This window comes from Vanessa tameamea, chromosome 7 (genome assembly GCF_037043105.1).
Source record: "Vanessa tameamea isolate UH-Manoa-2023 chromosome 7, ilVanTame1 primary haplotype, whole genome shotgun sequence".
Classification (NCBI taxonomy): Eukaryota; Metazoa; Arthropoda; class Insecta; order Lepidoptera; family Nymphalidae; genus Vanessa; species Vanessa tameamea.
Window position 1 is genome coordinate 12,876,893 of NC_087315.1, and position 23,075 is coordinate 12,899,967.

The window sequence follows — 23,075 nt, forward strand, 5'->3', positions numbered from 1 at the left end:
AACAAATTGTAATATGTGTTTAGTAAGCTATTAGACAAGTTAATATTCCTAATAAATATTCAATATAAAAACAAATCTTATACTTCCTAAGGAACGTTACTTTTGTGAAATATCCATTTACTTAATCGACACGAACGCGGAATAATTGAAGGAGCAACATATTGGGCACCATACTGCTTCAATGTAGTTTTGTCGATGTATATGTGGCAGATTTTCATCAGAGCTATACGATTTTTTTCATCGCCAGTTATGACTCACTCGTTCTAATTGATCTAAAATAATAAATATTGTAGAATATATTAACATTTTTCCAATTTAGTAACAATAAAGAAACACGTAGATAGAACAGCTAAGAACAGTAAGTAGTACACGTTTGTTTCTTTATATAATATACCATTCATATCCTTAGCAAATCAAAAACTATACTTTTAAATGGATTTCGAAACTATGTATCGAACAACTCCAGAATAACCCATTCGCACCACCACGCGTATATAAAGCCGATGGTAGCCTGGTTTCGCCATCAGTCCGGCCCGGTGCGTTGCCTTGCGAACTCGCCACGCCACTCTTTTTACTGTCACCACTCATTACATCAAATTTGACAAAATGGTGAGTTTTTGACACCTTCTTAAATATTATTTATGAATTCAAGTCATTTCAAATGAGGAACCTATATAATTCCCGAAAATAAATAGAAAAGAGTTTATTATTTGAATTCGACGATTATAGTAAAGTGACCAAAATAATTATCTATATTTTTATATTAATTTTGATTAAGGAATCCGACATGATCCTATCGGAAAATAATGTTATTTATTAAACGTTCAAAAGTCTATTGAAAAAATTAAGCTCGATTTTATATGACGAGCTTTTAAAACAAACTTCATTTCCAATTAAAATATTTATCAGTTAAACATTTTAAATTAGCATAAAAAATGTAAACAAAAAAAATAATCAACTCAAATGTAAAAAATTTTTTAATGCAAAATACAGGTTATCGTAATATATTGACATGTACAAAATTAAAAATATAATTGTAACATTCACACAGCTTAAACTTTGTATAATAGACATTAAAAAAATACGATTTAAAATCAAATAATCTATATTTCAATTTGGTTCCATATCAAGGAAATTCTACATAGTACAAAACCAAGTCGCCGTCTGTATGCTTAGACATATGATCAATTTATTATAATTTATAATCTTTTTATTTATCTTTTAAATTACGCAATGGTTTTCATAAATGAATCTGGGGAAAGGTTTATTTGTATAACACATGCATATTATAGTCAAGAATTACAAAACCAAGAAGTTCAAATTTCCTAGATGGAAAAAACAAGAACTTTTTTATTTATGTTTGTTCTTCAATCTAAAAGTTGATTGAATCTCGTATACCATTATTGTGAAGATGGGAAGGATAGCTAGTAAATTAAATAGCATCCTTTAATATATGTATCAGGTATCTATGTATATACCTATTCAGTTTCATACTAACTTTAAAATTAAAAAGGACTCGTATTATTGGTTTAGATAGTGATATCAATAAATAATTAAATTTAATATACTTTATAAGCTATTAGTGATCGAATCAGCAAGAAACTATATCTTAATAATAATATTTTTATTTTTTTCATGTAAGCCGAGCATAAATTTAAGACCTCATTGTATACCACATTGGTGGGTATTTCAGCCCTTAGGGTAGAATATCCAGAAACCCTTAAATCCAAATCAACTCATTTTTAATTGGTAGCTCAAAAATAAAATTTTTAGCTTCTAACTTCAAAAATGAAAGACTTTAAGACTAACCTGTATACGAAATGTCAACACCTATTTTTCCATTCATGTTTCTAACTTCAAAATGACGGACTTCCAGACTAATATATATAAGCAATGTTAACCCCTATTAACCCCTTAGAGGTAGAATATCTAGAAACACTTAAATACGTATTTAATCATTTTTAATCAGTATCCAAAAATAGTTTCATATTTTTAGCTAAAAAAATGACGGATTTCTATACAAACTTTCAACCCTTATTTCACCCCCGTAGGGGTAGAATATGCAGAAACACTTAAATAAGTATCTACTCATTTTTAAACAGTATCCCAAAAAGAAAGTTTCATGTTTCTATCTTAAAAAATGACGGACTTGTATACAAATTTTTACCCTTATCTCACCCCCGTAGGGGTAGAATTTCCAAAATTCGCTCCTTAGTGGGTGTCATGATATCTTACAGACAGACAGACAGAGTTACTTTCGCATTTGCTCAACAATAATGCTCAACGCTAAATTAAAAAAAAAAAGTACGTTTATATTTGTATAGAAAATTTGACTTTTTTATGTTGCCAACACTAGAAAGTATACACGTATCGTATTTCAATTTTAATTGAAAAAATAGAAGGAAAACCGGATATATAGGGCTAGACTTTCACTTACAAGGGTTCTAAAATATTTGAACTTCCCAATAGCATCCCCATTGATAATTTAAACGAAACATAATCCTTCTTATATATAAAAAATATGAAGAAATTTCAGTTCCTAAGATAATAAATCTTCATTAGACCTTATCAATGAATTATATATTTAAGTCAATCCATAATTGAAGGTGTTCTAAATTCAAATAAAAGTAGAAAAACGAAACAATAGTAATAATTAAATAATTGTTAAGGATATATTTTACAGATAAATATAAATAAAAAAAGGGCCAATCAATGAAATGTCAATGACCACAGCGATCTTCGATGTTATTCATTACGTATCGCAAGTATAATCGTGATTACACGACTAATACTTGAATGTATGGTGTCGCATCATTGGTTACAACACATGTGTGAATCCAGCTTCTTCCGAGCACAAATATATTTGTATTTAAATAGACGCATAGTAACTAATACTAATGTCACAATAATCTAAAAAGATCGTAAGAATTATAATAATAAAAACATCTTATTCATACTTCTTTCGTTTTAATCTTTTTATGTACGTACTTATTATAAAATATTCCATTCCATTTATTTGAATAAAACTTTATTTTTTAATTAAAAAAAAACATTACGAATTTGTATCCTACACAGATTATGTGACCAGTGCGATTCTATACTATTTTAAATTTGGAATAATAAAAACGAGTTAGTTTTCCCTGGAGAAATATCTAGACTAGCGTATTATAATGTATACGGTCTATGTAGATGAACAATAAAATACCCCACGACAATCTCGCTGCATTGTCGAACTGAATGCGAAATTAATACCGCTCTTTTGAGTACCTACATTGCTATCGCTTTTTACAAGTCATCGCATATATTTTTGCAGTACTTTTGACACGTGCAACAAACGTTTTCCCCCTTTTAATGCATTCGTATTTAGTATTTTAGATTGCTAAGGGTTTCGTACGATGACTTTATAATAATGAAATTGATATTCGAATTTCAAAATTTTACATTTTTGTAATACATATGTATGTCCAAATCTTTACGGCAGTTTCTGTAATAATCTTGCTTAGTCAAATGATAAAAAAATACGAAATTATTATGGATAGTGAGATTGGTATTTACTTTTAAAAATATACACCAATTTCGATCATTTAAAAAAAAGAGGTCATACATCCACGCCTTGAAACTTAATAGAAAACAAAATGTTTTTATTTTCTACTCTGTGGTTATTGTCCTTAAAATCAATAGTCCTCCTCCTCACACAACTATTTAATAACTATCGTTACAATTTCGTTAGTAATTTAGATTGCGATTACAGACCCAAAAATTTAAATCTCAAACGAAATTTATTAAAGTAGATGTTATACATAATGCAGTGTATGCATGTTTGTGTTCTACAAAATGAAACAAAGGAAAGATCATCAGAAAACGAAGCATTAAAGCTCCGCCTACTTCTATCCGATCATTGTCTGGACGAATATTACAGAGTGAATCATCTTCAATGCACCATTAACAACAACATCTGCCATATTACATGCTGAGCACAGTATTCTATATTTGAAGAACAGACTCTAAAAGCGACTTTTTAGTCTACACGCCGTTTTTATCTTTAATTTTTTTTTTATTTGAAATTTTTTGTTACACGACAGCAAAGAAAAATAAATATAATGACAATCTATTTATTTTACACGAATGCACATAATTGTGGAACTATGAAAGTACAAAGTAATTAAAATATAAATCTCTAGTACTATTATAAATGCGAAAGTAACTCTGCCTGTCTGTCTGTTGCTCTTTCGAGGCCAAACTATTAAATTGAATTTGATGAAATTTTATATGAAGCAAGCTTGAACTCCAGGGTACGACATAGGATAGGACGTTTTTATGCCTAACCCCAAAACACGAGCGAAGTCGCGAGCGAAAACTAGTCTCATATAAATCCATCTGATAATAATGGTCGCTATGTACTCTACTGTGCACCGGAGAGAGGCGAGACTGGTCTGCGGTTAAATTAGATGATTCATACACGATGAACTTAGAATGATAATCATTCATTTTTTATACTTAGGCCAATTACGAATACAGATTATATTAAATTGACTAAATAATCCTACATGATTATTATTAATAGAAATACTTGCTTTTGTTTTTATTTATATTATCTTGTGATTTTTATATTGTACATACAACCGGATTATTACCTAAGAAGACGGTTAAAACTTTGCTTCATTAGACTGTGCGTGTGAACTAAAAGTTGAAAAAGCCCAAAAAAATATTTTCTGCGACATTACGAATAATTTACGACCGTTGGACATACATTATCCTAAAAATAAGAAAATCAGGTAATTACTTGATCCGAATATGTTGGCATTTACAATTTCTTGTCTAAAATATTGATATAGTTTAACAACAACGAAAAACAATTATAAAACAAACAACAAAATGTAATTCTCTTATTAGTAAAGGTCTCATGACCAAAATGCAAATAAATACTACAAAACAGTATTATTTGTCAGAACATATATACATATGTTACACGACAACATCAATCAAAGCCCTTAGTAACGATGCTTGATGTCGGTTGCGGATTTCACGACTTGTTTTACTTATTAAGAAAAAGAAAAGGAAAAATAAAAACACAAGGACGCAAAAGTCTATAATAAAATAAATAGACAATACATTAAAGTAGGTTACAGAAATACATGTAGGTACTATGTACAATGTGTCGCAAATTTTCGGTATTCTGTTAAAGTTAGCCTTGTCTCTACATTCTGTAGTTTTAAATCAAGATATATAAATTAATTAATTTAGTATTCTTGCCGGTCTTGCTTGTAAAATGGTGAATCGTCCAGATTCAAGATTACTTGTTTACGTTTTTTGAATACGTTATAATTTAGTAAAAAATATTTTTAAAAAATCCGCAGAAAAATTGCTCTTACAAAATATATCATCGAATCGTCTATTGTTTGTCAGGTTTTGAAAACTCCAGGGAAATTAGGAAATATTAATTAATTAATAACTCGGTAAAATAAAAGACACTGCGTGACTAAACTCATCTGCACAAAATTGTTGCTTAATGGAATTGGAGTTAAGGTTACTGACCGGCTATAATAGACATCTTAATAGGTTCAAAATTAAAATGAAACTTCACGTGTAATAATTATTTAATAAATTTTAATGTGGTGCTATCCAATTTATTCATTAAATATAACACAGCAATACAAAGTATCTGATGAGTGGGTGGTCCATACCCAGACGAGCTTGCACAAAGCCCTATCGCCAAGTTAAATATAAATATATATTGTAAGAAGTTCTTTATATTTCTTGCAGTATGAACACGTCATTATCTAATCAAATCATGAGCAAATATCAAAAAATCCTACAATTGAATAGTACGATAATAATTAGGGTAACTTATTTTTACAATAAGAAACCTAAGAATATACACTACGTTTCGGGTTTGAGGCAGACATGAGAAATCGATTTAGTGTCTTTGTTTATTTATAAATCATAAGCATTTAAACTCATATACGAAAATGCTTGTTGAGTACCAACGATAAAGTATAAATAATAAATTCATTTACGATGCAACGATTTTTCATGACTAAATAAGCCATGAGTTGAGTTGAGTGTATTTGTACTACACAGAAACACTCAACTTCTTAAAAGGGGAGACGTTTTATTTTTAATCAATGATAAACACGACCCATTCTTATTACTGTGAATCATATTGAAGAAACATCGTAAGTCCGGATGATCTACAGCAATCGAAATGTCAGCTAAAAATAACACTTCAAAAATTTTACTACAATAATAAGAGCTGAGATAGACCAGTTGATGCGATTATGCGAATGCTGATTTTTCATGAGCCTCGTGCTCGACAGTGAAGAATAACATAATAATAAAGCCAGCACGTGTCCTGTCACATGTATAACCACCAATCCAGCTTAGAGGAATAAGAAACTTAAATGGTAAGGAGACACGGCCTTTGTTCAGTAGTCAGACAAATATATCAATTAGTTAGTTAATGTTTCTAAAGGGAAGCACAACAAAGCACTTCCATGCGGCCATTTGCTTAAATATTGACAGAAATCCATATAAATAATCATGTTACCAATAGAAAAAGAATGTCTACGTCTATATGTATATCATTCATCCATCACAAAATGTTGATATTAAACAAACCAACGTAATTAAAAGCGGCTTATTTTTCCGACACTGTCCTTTATTTAGGGCTGTGTCGGGGAACGTCTGACGTCACCATGAAACATGAGACAGTTGCAGGAATAAGGTTAGTTAGTGTTAGCTCGTGTATCCTGGCGGACGGGGGAGGGGGGCAGTCGATATCATCGCTTGGGGAGTGTTTTTGAATATAAAGGAAATTTAATATCTTCTTATAATCTGAAATGTTTTGACTATTGTTGCGTATAAGATTTAGTATATTCATAAATAAATAACATATCAAGCCAAAAAAAGTTAATAAGTATTGCTTTTAAAATTTTTTTTGAATAATATGGCAAACATTATATGTCGTAGAAAAGTTAAAGCGACTTATAATGTCTACCCTCTGACCAACCCTTCTGAAAACTATACCTAGGGTGGACGTCTGGTAGTTCCCACTTTAAACATTAATTTTCGTCGAAATTTAGGGTGTGGACACACAGTTCCATAGAACTGATGTTCATGTCTTTTATTACGATGATTATTGGAAACTTCACGAAATTATAAAAAATAAAATAAACATACATTTTGTCGTTATGGATGTATTATTACTAGTATTCACCGAATGGTCGAAATTCCTCCATAATCGTTATTGAACATTCGAGGAAATGTTTTTGCATGTTTCGATCATTCATTTTTTATTTTATCTATAACACTAAAGCTCGTCAATAGTTACCACACAAAGTAATAAAATTTATTGACAAATAGAGGAGTATATTGTACTGAATTATTTTGTCTTTGCCTAATTCAATATAGAATAAATTAAAAAATATATTCAACTGTGACTAGTAGCTTTCGCAACTCATCCGGACAAAAGAAAAAAGCGAAGCTATCAGCCAACATGACGGCCCTACAATGGCGAATACCATGAAGATTTCTTTTGTTGCCTTTTGCTTCTTATTGATATCTCTGTAAATGAGAAAAACGGAACGAACTAATTTAAACCCGAGATACTAATAAGCTGCGAGTCTCCACCATTGTTTTCTTTCATGTGAAATATATATATCACAAGTTATATATTCTACGTTATATTTTCTCGATATTAATATTCTGTATTTTTTTATATCTTGTAAATACGCAGTCTGGAAAATTGGCCACCTGATGGTAAGAGGTCACTATTGTCCATAGATATTTTTGCCTTTACGTTGGTACCTACTGTAATATAAATCCTTTCTGAGACCCTTCAAATCGCAATTCCGCAATACTAAGTATTAATTTTTACCCCAAAGTATAGTATTCTGTAAGAGTTAACTTCGTATCTTACTCGTGAAATGTCGATAACTGACTAAGCTATTTTGAATGTAATCAAAATAGAAATGTCGCATGTCACTTTCAATTTAACGATCGTGTTCAGCTCTGACTTTCGAATTTGCTCTTTCAGAATATCTCTTTTGTGCTGTTATCTTATATCGGCTGTACTAATTCTTGTATTTTACATGTTTTAATATCAAAACACATTTAATATTTTGGAGTTAAGTCTTGCAGCTGAATTTTTCAGCAGTTTCACAAAATCTATTGAACTAAAACTTTGCACATATTGGGCACAAAATGGCTGTGCATATTATGTAAAACTAATAACGAGCCCAGATAAGGACAGGTTTATCCATAAAAAGCAGTCCTATGACTAGACATAAAAGTAAAAATTATCAAAAGAATGAATTCAGTATATCATCTTGCACTTTTTTAGTGTAATATTACTTTGTGTGTATTGCCAGTCGACGAAGAAAATTAGTGAGTGCAATGACCCTAAGCCATGACTATTACTTGCAAACATATAATAACAGAGGCGGCTTATGAACGTTTTGAGACTAGCGATTGAGATGATTAAAATAATCGTCGTTTAGGTTTTTCCGCCATTATATTTATCACATAGGTATATAGATTTGTTTCGAAATAATAATCTTCAGATCTTCTGACTTATAAATTCGTCTAGTGCAATGAGATATATATAATAGTGTACAAACAATGTTATTTAAGGAACTTACACTTAGTAATACAACACATCCCCTTATCGTGTTGCTTTAAGTAATCCTATAGCGTGTTTGGAAAGGGATGGACAAGGAAGTCTACTTCCCTTGCCGACGGACAAATAAATGGAACCCTTTTTTTTGTACTAAAATTCCGATTTCTTACGCTACATATTAGCGTTACAACATACTCTTTCTCAATTAGTTTTGCATTAATAAAATTATTCTGATTCTAAACATTTTCGTGAAAAACATTATGTATTGAAAAGCAACTCATGAAAGTAAAATGAAATGTGAATAATTTTATGAATGCAACTAATCAACTCATGTCCAACGTGTCATCGTGACGAGAATTCATTCTTATCCCGAATGAATCGCAATTCAAATCCTCAGAGCTAAAAATACGTCAGTACTCTTGTCAGACATTTGAATCGAGGAATTAAAATTATAATTATCTCATTTTTAAATTATGGAAGTACGTTCTTTTTTTTCGATGTAAGAGTTTGGAGTTTGATCATTTCATACCGCCCAGAGCATAACGATGAAGTCCAGGAATAGGTAAGACTGGTACACATCTAGGGAAGCGCAACGATAGACACGCTCGAATGCGCAGGATACTGCGAGTCTAGGCATTGAGCAACCGCCACACAAAGTAGCACGCTAACTCGCGCGTACACATTTCTGAGGTAAAGTGAGCTCTTACAAAAAAGCACTGTAATTTCAGGCTATCTTTCAATGGAGGCAAAATTTTTAAATGATTGACAGTAAAGAGTTCTGTGCTCTTTGTTTTATCTAGGCATCTGGGCTTAGGTACTATGTAGACACTTATCAATTTATCTTAATGGCAAAATATTTGACGTGTTCAAACATAGAAACGTTATTATCTGAAATCAATATAACCCATTAAGAATATAACAGAAAGACACGACCCATTTAATCTATAATCGTTTCAGTACGTTTACGTGTATAGCACGTAAAAAACGGAGCGAGTACGAGGTGGTACCACTGCCTGGTATCATCGATCAAAGGCCCTATGAAATCTATAGCCTTAAATTGTATAATATCTATTCTTATAATAAATTATTTTTTGATTTTAAAATATTAAATCATAGTGTTAAATAAAAAATACAATTTGAATAACTGAATTAACATTTCCTTCAAGACTCTAACTGACTGATGCTGAAGATTGGTTTACATATACGTATATGGAATTATCCTTTGCCGATGAGACACACAATTACAAACATATAACATAAGAGTAAGTTAAACCCACGCCTCGCGCCTAAAACGTCACTGATTTTGAGGGCGAGTATTGCAAATTAAACCAAGGGCTCAAATTACAAAATCAGCTTTGTTTCAAAAATTCTAAACCTAAGCGTAATCGTCTACGGGTCGTAATTAATAAATACTCATTACATCGAAGGGCGAGCTAGTGGCTTAAAAAAATTTAAAAATAAATACAAAATTATCCGTTATAAATCTTCGAACTAGAAAAGAAGAATAAAGACAAATATATTATAGAATAATACAGATGCGTGGGATTGTAATTGTTATAGTTTTACGATCTTGTCTCGTAATTGGAAAAGTACACCCACTTAATTGGTTCAAAATTGATTACGGTCAATTTATTTTACACCGTTTAAGGAGTTAAACGGTAAATTGATGTAAGAAGCTTAATTAACGACGTGGATTAAAAGATCCAGAGTTTTTGTAATTGAATTCGTCAAAGGAAAATAAAAAGATAGTTTATAAAGCAAAAGACCTCGAATTTTCTGAAAAAAGAATTGCCGGATTGCAAATAACTTGGCAACGATAGCTCCAGTATAAGAAATATAAGTATTTTTAATTAAATCCTGTAACATGACGATTTAAAGGAGCCTATTATATTAGTTGTCGCGTTTAAAATTATTCGCTATTAAACAAGTTTTTATTAACGTTTCCTCCTTAGTGATCGAGTTCTAGTTTCGTTTTATTGCATTGAAAAAAATATTGAGAAGCCGATTATGGTAATCGTTGACAGCGAACGCTACGCTTGAGAAGTTCCAAACAAAAGATTCGGCTATGCCGATAGCTGTGATACAGCTCCGTGACCAGCCATTGGAGCATTTCTTTGAGATGATAGATGCTAACTAATCTTGATACTTTATTTTTAAGAAATATATTCGCTGAGCAAATTATTTATATTATTAACTTTATATTATTACTATTTTGACATAAGATTTCAATTTATTGAATGGCAAAGATACATACATACATATCTTCGATATTCTGTCATAGAAACGTGCCTTGACTATATGGAATACTAGGAAACTAAGAGAGTAATTCATTCTTATTCCAAATTATGTATTTGTCCCATTTGCAATTGAAACAACTTGGACCTTCAAGGAATAGTGCAAAAACCTTTATTAAAAAGTTAATGATTTGTACACCAAATTTTTATTTATATATAATTGAATCCTTATGGTAAATTATTATTTTGTAAATAAATGTAGTAAATGTACAATGTATAATGTATAATTTTGTATAAATGTATACTATGTGGTTTGCCAGTATTCGCCAGTGTCACACCAGAACCAACGATTCGTTCGTCAACGTTAAAGATACAAATAGGTATATATCATGAGATTAATGAAACATACAATACTACTTACTGTTTACTAAAAGTTATCTATACCACGAACTTTCATTGTTACTTAATTTAAGATTTGAACAGACGCCTAGTCGCCTAAACTGTATAGAAAGTATACATTCCATGAAAATATAAAAAAAATATACAACATCAAAGTGTAAAATTACAATTGTGAATCAAATGTGTGATTGTCTGATGGTATACTATGATTATTATAAATCAGTTGAATCTATCGATAGTAAATCAAACATAAACACGCAGAATGCGTGCATCGAACTCATCAAACATCGTGTACAAATACAACTGTATAATGGCATATTTCAATATTTCGTTAACCCTATCCTCCCCCACAAACATAAAAAGTTAGGACTGAAGTCATTTAACTAACATGAAAGCCTCGTAAATTTTTTTGCGACCGCGACAGTATTATCTTTAATTATTTCGTTCAATGTAAAAATAATTTTTATAAACAAAAATTAACGCACGAGAACTAATTACATTTAGTATGCAAATTAATGTAGGGTACCTACAATACCTACATTTTATGCAAAATTTCAGCTCAATCTGTGTTGTGGAAATTGCTTAAAATTCAGTTGCAAGATATGACACATACTAAGGAGATACATAAATTTTCTGTAAATAATCGTCTTAATGTTTTTTCTTTCTCTATGTTTCTGCTAATTTTCAAGTTAAAATAGTAGGTACTTCCGTTATAGTGAAGGATAAAAAAAATTATAAGTTGTCATTTTTACTTATACGTATGTAGGTATATATTACCATAAGTACCTATTCGTTTTTAATCGATATAAAAAACTCGATTAATATAATTGTTATGTTTTGCCGTTTGACATAGAATAGTATATATATGTTGGTTTTCAAATTATCATAGCAAACTAGCTTATTTATAACATTAAGATATATAAGATATACATAATATTATAACAAATCGTATGATCGCTGAAGCGTATCGTGAAACAATTCATGCGTTGCGAATACATACATTAATCATTTGACAAATGAATCGAGATCATTTGACTCCTGACGTTCAGTTTCTGGAGCACTAGGAAGTATAAATAATATTGTCTATCGTTAAACTGAAATCAAAGAAGACTCAACACAAGACGATATTTGCGTCTTTGTTCAAACATTAAAGTCGATGTGTTACTTCTCGCTTTATAACATATAAGAGAACTTATTTTAGTTGATGTTTTATTCGTTACACGCAATTTGAAAACGATGATATCTACTGAAGTATACATTCGAATGTTATAGTTAAAAAGACAGTTATTAAATTTATATCCGAATAAGGATTACTAGAAACGAATTAGAGAAAATGGCTTCACAAAAAGCCTATAATTTTATAGTAATTTGTAATATGAAAATAATTATTAGTAATAATTGTATCAAAATTCGTTGCCTGGTTTAAAAGAAGAAAGCGGAGATACGGACGGAAACACAAAGTAACTTTGTTTTATACCATTTATAGAATATAGATTAAAGATTAAAATCTTTATCTGGCATCACCCAATTTCAACTTGTAGTCAGCTAATAACATCACGCACAAAATATGCCTTACATTTTTAATAGTACGTAAAGGAAAGTTCATAGATGTGGATATATTATACGGATATTTCTAAAAATAAAATAATATAAGAGAAAAAAACTAAATTAAAAACCAATTGGTTGGAATACGGTCATCTTAATAGCTAAGATATGAAATCAAAGCAAGTACCACTAAAATATCATGTGTTAACTTTGTTTTTACAATTCATCTTATGTGTTGCGGATGAAATTCTGCCATATGTTTATCCACCAACAAGCATTAAAGTAGCGTGGTGGTTTTGGCTTCAAATTATCTCCTCAATTGGAGCGGACATTTACATATTGTAACTAGAATTTTAAAGATAATAAAAATTTCAACGAATTTATTCAACGGAAAGTACATAATTATTCAAATACAATGGAAGGCATACCTACGGTAATACGAAGGCAATTACACGAAAGCCCTGAATAAAGCGTGACATGTCAAAGTTAGGTCGGAGTGAATCGTAAATTCTTTACAATAACCACAATCATGCGTCAGCTTTCGACTAATAAAGGGAGGCCTTTCTGACTATTTGTTACTACGAAACCTTTGAACAATTATCATTTGTTGGATGAGAATTCATTAGTATTGTTAATAGTATAATAATTATACCTTTAATACATGCATAGTTATGTTATGATACAGTCCTTAACTCACTTAGTGACATAAAGGGAAGTGAAGTGTTTATATAAAAGCAAAAAGACTTAGTATTCTAGTTACGATATTAAATTTCCAGATGTCCATGGGCAGTGGTAGTCACTTTCCATCAGGTGGATAAAAATATATTTATTATAAGCAATTAAATAAATTGCAGTAAAGTTGCAGTTCCTCATTCCTTGATAGATAATTCTTTCTATATCCTAAAAAATACATTTTCTTCACAGAGGGAATGCATCTCAGTCCACATTGGCCAAGCCGGCGTTCAGATCGGTAATGCTTGCTGGGAACTATACTGCTTGGAACATGGCATTCAGCCCGACGGTCAGATGCCATCCGACAAGACCCTGGGGGGAGGAGATGACTCCTTCAACACCTTCTTCAGCGAGACAGGCGCTGGGAAACACGTCCCTAGAGCCGTGTTCGTAGACCTTGAGCCAACTGTTGTTGGTAAGTTTATATCGTAAGCTCGATTAATTTTGAATTGATTATGTTTAGCTCCCAATAGTATACAGCATCTATCCCTAACATACGTATAGCTTAGTAGTTTTTTAGATAAAACATTATTTGAAATTAACATCATAGTCCACCGATTAATTAATAGTCGAATAAATAAATAGATCCAGATGTTCTATACACAATGCCATCGGGCTTATTCATCTTGACCAAAGATCGCTGGTTTCCAGTCGGCTTCAAACAAACTTCAAATTTGTTACAATTAATCTCATAAACAGGACAGTGAGTACGCCAGCCCTCCCCTAATGTATGAGATTCTGCCATATGTATTTGAGTCTATCTACCAGAATCTATTGAAGCGGCTTAATAAAATAAGTTATAAACCTTAACAGGAGAGAAGGATTGCTTTTGCTCGCTTATAGTGAATAATATTTCCATTTATAGTGCCAAGAAGAAATTACTCTTTTTATAGTCTGCTATTACCATCAAACCGTTACTGAATCTTTTCAATATATACAACACTGTTACAATCAGAATGTAATATAAAAGCATACCACATCGAAGTCATTTTAATTTATTTTAAATAAATACCACTGAAGACGCAGCGTGGCTGAGAACTGGAGATAATTGTACTGAGATTGAATCAGACAAAAACCTACGCGCAAATTATAATCTTAGGATGATTACACACGACAGAGTTGTATATTTAAGGTATTAAATTAATTATGAAATATTTTTTGTCTTACAAACCCTACAAACATGTATTTTTATCTGTCAGTACTAATAATATAAATACAAATCTGTCTGTAAATCTTTTACGGCAAAACCACTGTAATAATAAATATTTTGACGACCTCCGTGGTCGAGTAGTGTGTACACATGTTTTCACTCCGAGGTCTCGGGTTCGATTCCCGGCCGAGTCGATGTAGAAAAAGTTCATTAGTTTTTTATGTTGTGTTGGGTCTGGGCGTTTGTGGTACCGTCGCTACTTCTGATTTTCCATAACACAAGTGCTTTAGCTACTTACATTGGGATCAGAGTAATGTATGTGATGTTGTCCAATATTTATTTATTTATATGTGTCCCATGTTTTGCCTCGCCCTTAGTCTTGTAATAGCCCAGGTATTGGGAAAAATAGACTTCATTGTTTGGTCCATGATAGGACGAGGCGGTTTAAGGAAAACGAAAACAAAAAAGCTAGTAATAATATAAATAAATAATCAGTTTCTACACTTATATGTATAGTAGGTACACAATATTCCCATATGCACCAAAAGAAGATCAATAAGAGAGCCTGATATCAGTGAATTTCTTGTAAAATATTACCTTGTAAAATGCTGTAAAGAAATCTGGTACATACCACTTTTACAATTTAGTTTTTGTAATATAATAATTAAAATTAAACATGTATTTTGTGGACTATTAGGTTATACGAACGGCCAGGATAAATATTACGATTAAAATGCCCTCGAAGCTGAAAATCAAATTAATAACAATTGAATAAGAAAATGTACTACGGGAGATTGCCTTCCCAAATTAATTAGCCTAAAATTAAATACATACTTATACGTTTATTGAACAACGAGAAAAGAAACAAAGATTTAACGTAATTTTGTTTATCATATGATAGGATGTAATCAGCCTTAAAACTTTCAAAACCTCGTTGAAGAGATATCCGACGGGCATCGAACCCGCAAGTGCCCCGTTATTACAGCGCACCGTGTCATTACATCCAATACACCACTCCAATAGATACACCAAATTGTTTATGTATCTAATAACTGAACCAACGTGTATATAAAATAACCATAAGTTATTTTATCACATATGAAAATAAAAGTTACTTACACATAATCATTTATATAAGTTACTATGTTGCCCGAACGAATTGAAATGACCCATTATCTTAGAACACACTTTTCGTAGAAGAACGGAATCAATTGACTTGACAATCAGCCGTGAAATAGGATTTCCGATGTCTGTCTGTGTGTAACTTAAAAATAAACATTCGATTGAAATTTACCCTTAATTTGTTTTGATGATTTTTTTTTGTATTGTTTCTACTGATGATTGAAGAAGAATGTAATATTCATTAAAGTTATTTATCTGCAAGTCTTGTGTAATCCTGCTGGTGGAAGAGCTTAGTGCAGCCCCATTTTTCCTTTTTTATATTTTAGTTCTTTATTGGCCTAGTTGTATGACAGCCTTCTCCGTTTACCACTTTAATAATTTGATATATTCTTAAAAAAGAGAACGCCATAAGTTATATGACGTCATTATCTATGATCAGAGATATATTTACTATATTCAAACCAACTCATGTGCTAAAATTAAATTAAAAATGTGTTAATTTTTTGCTACCTACTAGATTTATTGGAATATTCCTATATTCACATAAAAAAGTGAAGAGAATTCTCGCGCTAATTGTTTCAACACGTTCTGCATTCGCGTAGTAAGCTGCTATAAAATTACAAACACATACCGCTATTTGAAAAGTGCATACGCAATGCACTTCGTATGTTATTTTTTATTATCAAACAATTTGCATAGAGCATTAGAAATTTAAGTCGATATGCTCGGCCAAGCCGCCAGTCCTACGATAATAACGTCAAGTCTTATAACTTAATGCTTATTTAAAAGCTTATATTTTATAAAAGACGTAAATACTTAAATAACTAAGGGATTAAGATGGCATCACTCGATGCCTCGGTCTCAAAAGCAGCTTTTATTTAAAAAAAAGTGTATAACTTTTACTCTGGTATAAAAAAGTGTATAACTTTTTTTAAGTAAAAGCCAGTCATTTTTGATTGGCCATTTTTGGCTGGCTTGTAAATTTTAGAAATTGTTGCTCAAATATAGTAAATAATTAAATATGGTTTGAATTGAAAATAGATCCTTTATTGAGTACAATAAATATATGTATAAAAAAAACTTTATACACAAACTGAAACTTAAATACAATTCAATAACATTAATGGATACATAGAAGTATTTTTTTACGTAACATGAATATGTTAATACAAGAAAAACCTTTTACGTTAACGATTTCACAACACACGCGCAAGCATAAAATTATATTATATTCTACATATTAACTATTCTATTACTTTTTCTCTGTCACACCCAAACCGAAGTTTTAAGCCACATACACATTTAAAAAAAAAAGTTTGTATGTTAACAAATTTATCGATCCATTCCATTAAATATAACAATAATTATTCTAACCTTGGAGGCGGTTATCGTGTCAAATTTTGAAGAAAATATATTATTTTTTTATTTATATAAAGAGGGTTAGCAATTTTTAATTGCCCACTTAGAAGGTAAAAGGTAAAATGGTTACCTGACAGTAAGATGTCACCACTGCCCATTGAATGGTACTGTAAGAAATATTAATAATTCAATACCTAGGTCTAGTGTTATCTGTAAAACGGGTATATTGTGAAGGGTAACAGTTAAATCTACCGCTATGACGATAACATTTAATTAAAGATCATTGTTGTAACATATTGCTTATTTTTAAATAAAATCTGAACTTACAACAAATAAATGAACCTAACCGAATGTGTACTCATATGTATTGTTGTCGCCTAAGATTCCAATCTCGTATATAATAAATACCTACGTATAATAAAGCCCTTATAGTAAATAATTATACTGTACAGGCATTCGACATAAAACTTACTGTAAAGCAAATCGGACAGGATCATCATCATACCAGGTTAACTAGTTAGATATCTTCCTAACAGGAACATTAATCATAAAATTGAATAGCATGTGATTGATAAGTAATATCGCTGGAAACTTCTAAAATGATTATTATTGCTATAAAAGTATCGTACTTACAGAAATAAATGCGTGGAAAAAATATAATTATGTACTTTTTTACTTTTCAAGAATATTTCATTATATTAATATTAATCAATAAATGCTAACAAAAGCCTTGTAGTAAAACAATTCTAAGATACATCACCATTGTTTTAGACGAAGTCCGCACCGGCACATACCGCCAGCTCTTTCATCCTGAACAGCTTATCACTGGTAAGGAAGATGCCGCCAACAACTACGCGCGTGGTCACTACACCATCGGTAAAGAAATCGTCGATGTCGTCTTAGATAGGCTGAGGAAGCTGGCTGACCAGTGCACTGGTCTCCAGGTAATATACTACAGAATACATAGGTATTGACATAGCCATCTTGTTTTAGATAGCTAGCTGTTACGGATATCCAAACTAATGGTCAAAATTTATATTACTCTTTATTTAACTTCTACAAAATTCACGCCAATGTACACTTAGTCGTATGTGTAAACCTATTAATCTGTATTTTCCCAGAACTTTTTATGTCAGCAATTTTATTAATTAATTATCATTCTCATATAATATTTTTTTATTAAATACTGTAAACGTATATATGTAATAATATTAGTTTATGGTTCCTATTTTCAAACTGTTTTTTTTTTCAATGTGGCGTAAACGAATCCTCTGAATAAGTTTAAAGGAAGAGACGTAGGTTTAACGATTTAAAAGTGGTTATTTAAAAGAGAACGAGATGGCCCAGTGATTCAAGCCCAGGCAAGGAGTACTGAATTTTCATATGCTTAATTTGTGTTTATGATTCATCTCGTGCTCGATGGCGAAAGAAAACTTCGTGAGGAAACCTGCTTGTGTATAATTTCAATGAAAATTTGCCACATATGCATAAAACAACCCGCATTGGAGCAGCGCGATCGATAAGGCTCCAAACCAGTAGTGGGACTGGGATTTAACCAGCAGTGGGACATTTACAGCTTGTTACTGTATTTCAATGTCAATAAGAATAACTATTTCATAATTTCAATAAGAACATAATTCTTGACAAACACTACGTATATTTATTTTAATCGTTAACCAACAGTCAATTTTATATGAACAAAAATATAAAGTGGAATAGTTAGGATTATTTAAAAGTATTATGTAAATTATTTAATTAAAAAGAAAATACTATATTATTTTTTGTGATCACGTAACATTAGGGATTCCTGGTTTTCCACTCATTTGGAGGAGGCACCGGTTCCGGCTTCACCTCCCTACTGATGGAACGTCTATCCGTTGACTACGGAAAGAAGTCTAAACTAGAATTTTCTATCTATCCTGCCCCACAAGTAAGTTCTTCCCCCTCTAATTATAAATACACCACTTTTTCCTTAAATTATGTTAATTTTATTAACAATTAAACTAATTTTAGAGAATATACATTTATAAATGCAAATTACTGGCAGTAAGTAATTAACATTCAATTTAATTGAATTGTTCTTAAGTTAAACAGTAAAAAATATTCCACATTGATTTTATCGTAACTTCTCTAGCATTAAACTTAAATACTTTTATTTAAAAATATATATCCGTCATCACAGGTATCAACGGCAGTGGTAGAGCCATACAATTCCATCCTCACGACTCACACCACCCTCGAGCACTCGGACTGCGCGTTCATGGTCGACAACGAGGCGATCTACGACATCTGCCGCCGCAACCTGGACATCGAGCGTCCCACCTACACCAACCTCAACAGACTTATTGGACAGGTACTGTCAAAAACATAATTTAAATCATTTTTTAATTGTCTTTTGTTGTTTTAATGTATTTTTCTAGATTGTTCCAGCTGTCGATATTCTTGTGATAATATTTTTTTTAAATGAGCCTATATTTAATTTATGTACATATAAAATGTAACGGGTGTAACTCGTATTCTAATGTATCAGCACCAAACCGCCACCTTTAATGTTTCAAATTGTAAATTATTTAAAAGAAAGATGCTGATTATTTTATTTTCATATTTTTTTATTTAAATCCGTATTTTAGATAATTGGATACACTCTACCCAAAGCACTACGAAATATACAAAATAAAATGCTATTATACTCAGATTATTATTATTATTTCTAGATATAGTTTTGAATTACAAAAGAACTAAATCAAACGAGCCAACTTTATTACCTTGGTTTAAGTGACCGCTATGCTTGACACCCTCCAAACTTCATACTACTTTACTAGTGTGCGTAAACTTAGTGGCCAACTTTGACTTTCATCAGATCGTGTCATCGATCACGGCGTCGCTGCGCTTCGACGGCGCCCTCAACGTGGACCTCACAGAGTTCCAAACCAACTTGGTGCCTTACCCGCGCATACACTTCCCGCTCGCCACATACGCACCCGTTATCTCCGCGGAGAAAGCCTACCACGAGCAACTCACCGTCGCAGAGATCACTAACGCTTGCTTTGAACCCGCCAATCAGGTATGTTCTTGCGTCTTCTGAATCTATTTGAATACATATAGTTAGGAATAGGTATATGAATTAGTAAAAAGTATTTTTTTTAAGTTTGGCTTTAGTAAAAAGTAGTAATTGTCTATGCCTAAATCTCATTCTCTTTTATTAGTTGAACGCGCATTTCAGGAGATTAATTCAAGATCTCGTCTTTGTGCCAAACAAAAGTTGGTGACCCGCCAAACTGCGATAACTTGAAGCCAATTTTTACTTCCCATTATGTTTATTACCAAATTAGAATTTTTATTTGCCTCATTTATATTTTTTATTAGGTTATTTTTGTCGAATCAATTTAATTTTTAAGTCTTAACTTTATTAAAGTAACGAGTAGACGCAGATGACAAATATGAGTATTATATTCTCCTGCTAGATTTATTTTCGTCCTTACTTAAGCCAGCCTAACTGTCGGCAGACGTTGTCTGCTACGTATTATATGCTAAAACCATAAAACCTCCGAAGCGTGCTGCATCTTCTGGTATATACTTAATGGTTTTGGGTTTAGTTTTAGTAGGGTTAGTTTTTTCAGGTAGGCAATTCAAAAAAAGATCTCCACATATGTATTATTTTATTTTTTATGTTATATTATAATATTTTGCATATTTTCATTAGCAAGGGTTACATATTTTTTGCAGATGGTAAAATGCGACCCGCGTCACGGCAAATACATGGCCTGTTGTATGTTGTACAGGTATGAAATAAATCTCTTATTATTATAAAGTAAACGTTAAAATTAAACACCAAATACCACTCGAGAGATAAATTAGACATTTTTTATGGTAATATTGAAACTATATTTTCTTTTATTATAGATAATTACGAAATTGATTTTACTAAAACTTTACTTAAAATGACAATAAGAAGGTGGTTCTATATGCTGAACATGCATGGTAGTATTTGATCATGACTAGACTAAACTTTGGGTAGAGGACTCTAATTTTGGGCGAATTATTGACCAAGTGAATATGGCATGTAATGGTATAACCTTTTTTCAATTATATAGAGGTGACGTGGTACCAAAGGACGTGAACGCCGCCATCGCTACCATCAAGACGAAGAGGACCATCCAGTTCGTTGACTGGTGCCCCACAGGTTTCAAGGTACTTTAATTGGCCTTCTTTAATCGATTTTAACATGTCAAATAAAATATCTTCAATTAATAAAATGTCCAGCGTCATTAACATTGGCTCAAAAATAAATAACGCAAGCCATAGAAGAATCGGCAAAGAAGTTTCGTTCCGTTTCGTTTCCACCCGTCACTTCACTGGCGTATTTTGCAGGATCAAAGTATCCGCTAAAAGTATGTGCTAATCCAGTCTAATCTATGTCTATGCCAAATTTCATTCAGATCCGTTCAATCGTTCTAGTGTGATTCAGTAACAAAGATCCATCAATCCAAACATTGGTATTTGTAATACTATTAAGATAATATTATTTTATAATAACCCTTACCACATTTTTCCATATATTTTTACAAAAAAGTACATTGACCGAAAAAAATAGAAGTTTAATTTTGACTATGTTATTTAAATTATACATATGTACTGCGACAATCGCCAAAAAATTTTAGTCATCAAGTATATGATGCTCGTATTGCTGTATGGCAATGGCACGAAAAATTGAGAGGCCCTTACAAATTTCATCCTTTACCGCAAGGAAGACAAGCGAAAGTCTGGAAAAATAAGTTTTGCCAAATTTTTATCTTGCAATTATCACTAAACATACAAACAAACAGGTGGGCATCAACTATCAACCGCCGACCGTGGTACCAGGCGGCGATCTCGCCAAGGTACAGCGCGCTGTCTGCATGTTGTCCAACACCACCGCCATCGCAGAGGCTTGGGCCAGGTCACTTTGATTACTACTTATTATAACCTTCTCAAATATATATTTTAGATACCTCAATATAAGTTGATTTTTTGAATGAATTTATTTACTCCAACATAAATTTGTTTTATAGATATTTTATAATAACATTTGAGTTATGTGACACAACTTATAGAAATGAAGAATGAATGAGAATCACAGTCTCATCAATCACAAGACAAAACGACTCAGAATGATTCAAATTGACATTATGTTTTTGTTTCTAGACTCGACCACAAGTTTGACTTGATGTATGCAAAGCGTGCTTTCGTCCACTGGTACGTGGGAGAGGGTATGGAGGAGGGAGAGTTCTCGGAGGCTCGTGAGGACTTGGCTGCCCTCGAGAAGGACTACGAGGAAGTAGGAGTTGACTCGACCGAGGGTGAACTCGACGAGGAGAACGAATATTAGACGGAAATTTTAATCTAGTTTTGCAGTATCTTTAAATACCATTTTGGTAGATTTTAGATTTTTATGTAAAACATTAAGCTATACCCGATAATTTAACAATATAACAAGTTTTCATACATTTTACACTATATTTTAAGGTAACAAATATTAGTTATAAGGAAAAAGTGAGCTTGTCTGAATGTAAAATTGCTTGTAACACAGACTTTTGAAATAAAATTTCCAATTGTGTAATGTAAAGTTTGTGGCCTCGTTACATTGTGAGAATTTATTTGCAAACGCGCATTTATTAATTATAAAACAAAACGTGATAATATTATCTAATATGCTGATTGGAATAAAGAGTATTCATTTTTAATAATAAGCTAATTTATAAAATAAATATTATATGTAATTGTGCTTTAAATTTAAAAGGTATGATTGAATGATAATTTATTTGATGCACAATAAAAGAATTTTACAATTATATTACGTTTATTTTTTTATTAACAGATATGTAGGAACACCAAGTACATAAGTCAGTATCTAACTCAAAGCGTCCCATCAACAAAC

The 23,075-nt window shown here is 31.6% G+C and overlaps 1 protein-coding gene across 1 annotated transcript; it reads left to right on the forward strand.

The window, feature by feature from the left end:
• Window positions 1-467: 467 nt before the first annotated feature.
• Window positions 468-22,989, forward strand: LOC113395693 (tubulin alpha-1A chain). Its single transcript, XM_026633361.2, has 10 exons — window positions 468-609; window positions 13,720-13,942; window positions 17,930-18,102; window positions 18,960-19,088; window positions 19,341-19,511; window positions 20,019-20,222; window positions 20,885-20,940; window positions 21,253-21,349; window positions 21,985-22,097; window positions 22,343-22,989. Exons 1-10 carry the CDS (start codon window positions 607-609, stop codon window positions 22,524-22,526), a joined length of 1,353 nt encoding a protein of 450 aa, XP_026489146.1. The 5' UTR covers window positions 468-606; the 3' UTR covers window positions 22,527-22,989.
• Window positions 22,990-23,075: the final 86 nt, after the last annotated feature.

Bases quoted from the DNA above. Each gene is read 5' to 3' on its own strand.
- LOC113395693 (XM_026633361.2), top strand. The intron at 13,943-17,929 runs GTAAGTTTATAT...CCATTGTTTTAG, and splicing joins CCTTGAGCCAACTGTTGTTG to ACGAAGTCCGCACCGGCACA. The intron at 19,512-20,018 runs GTACTGTCAAAA...GACTTTCATCAG, and splicing joins TCAACAGACTTATTGGACAG to ATCGTGTCATCGATCACGGC.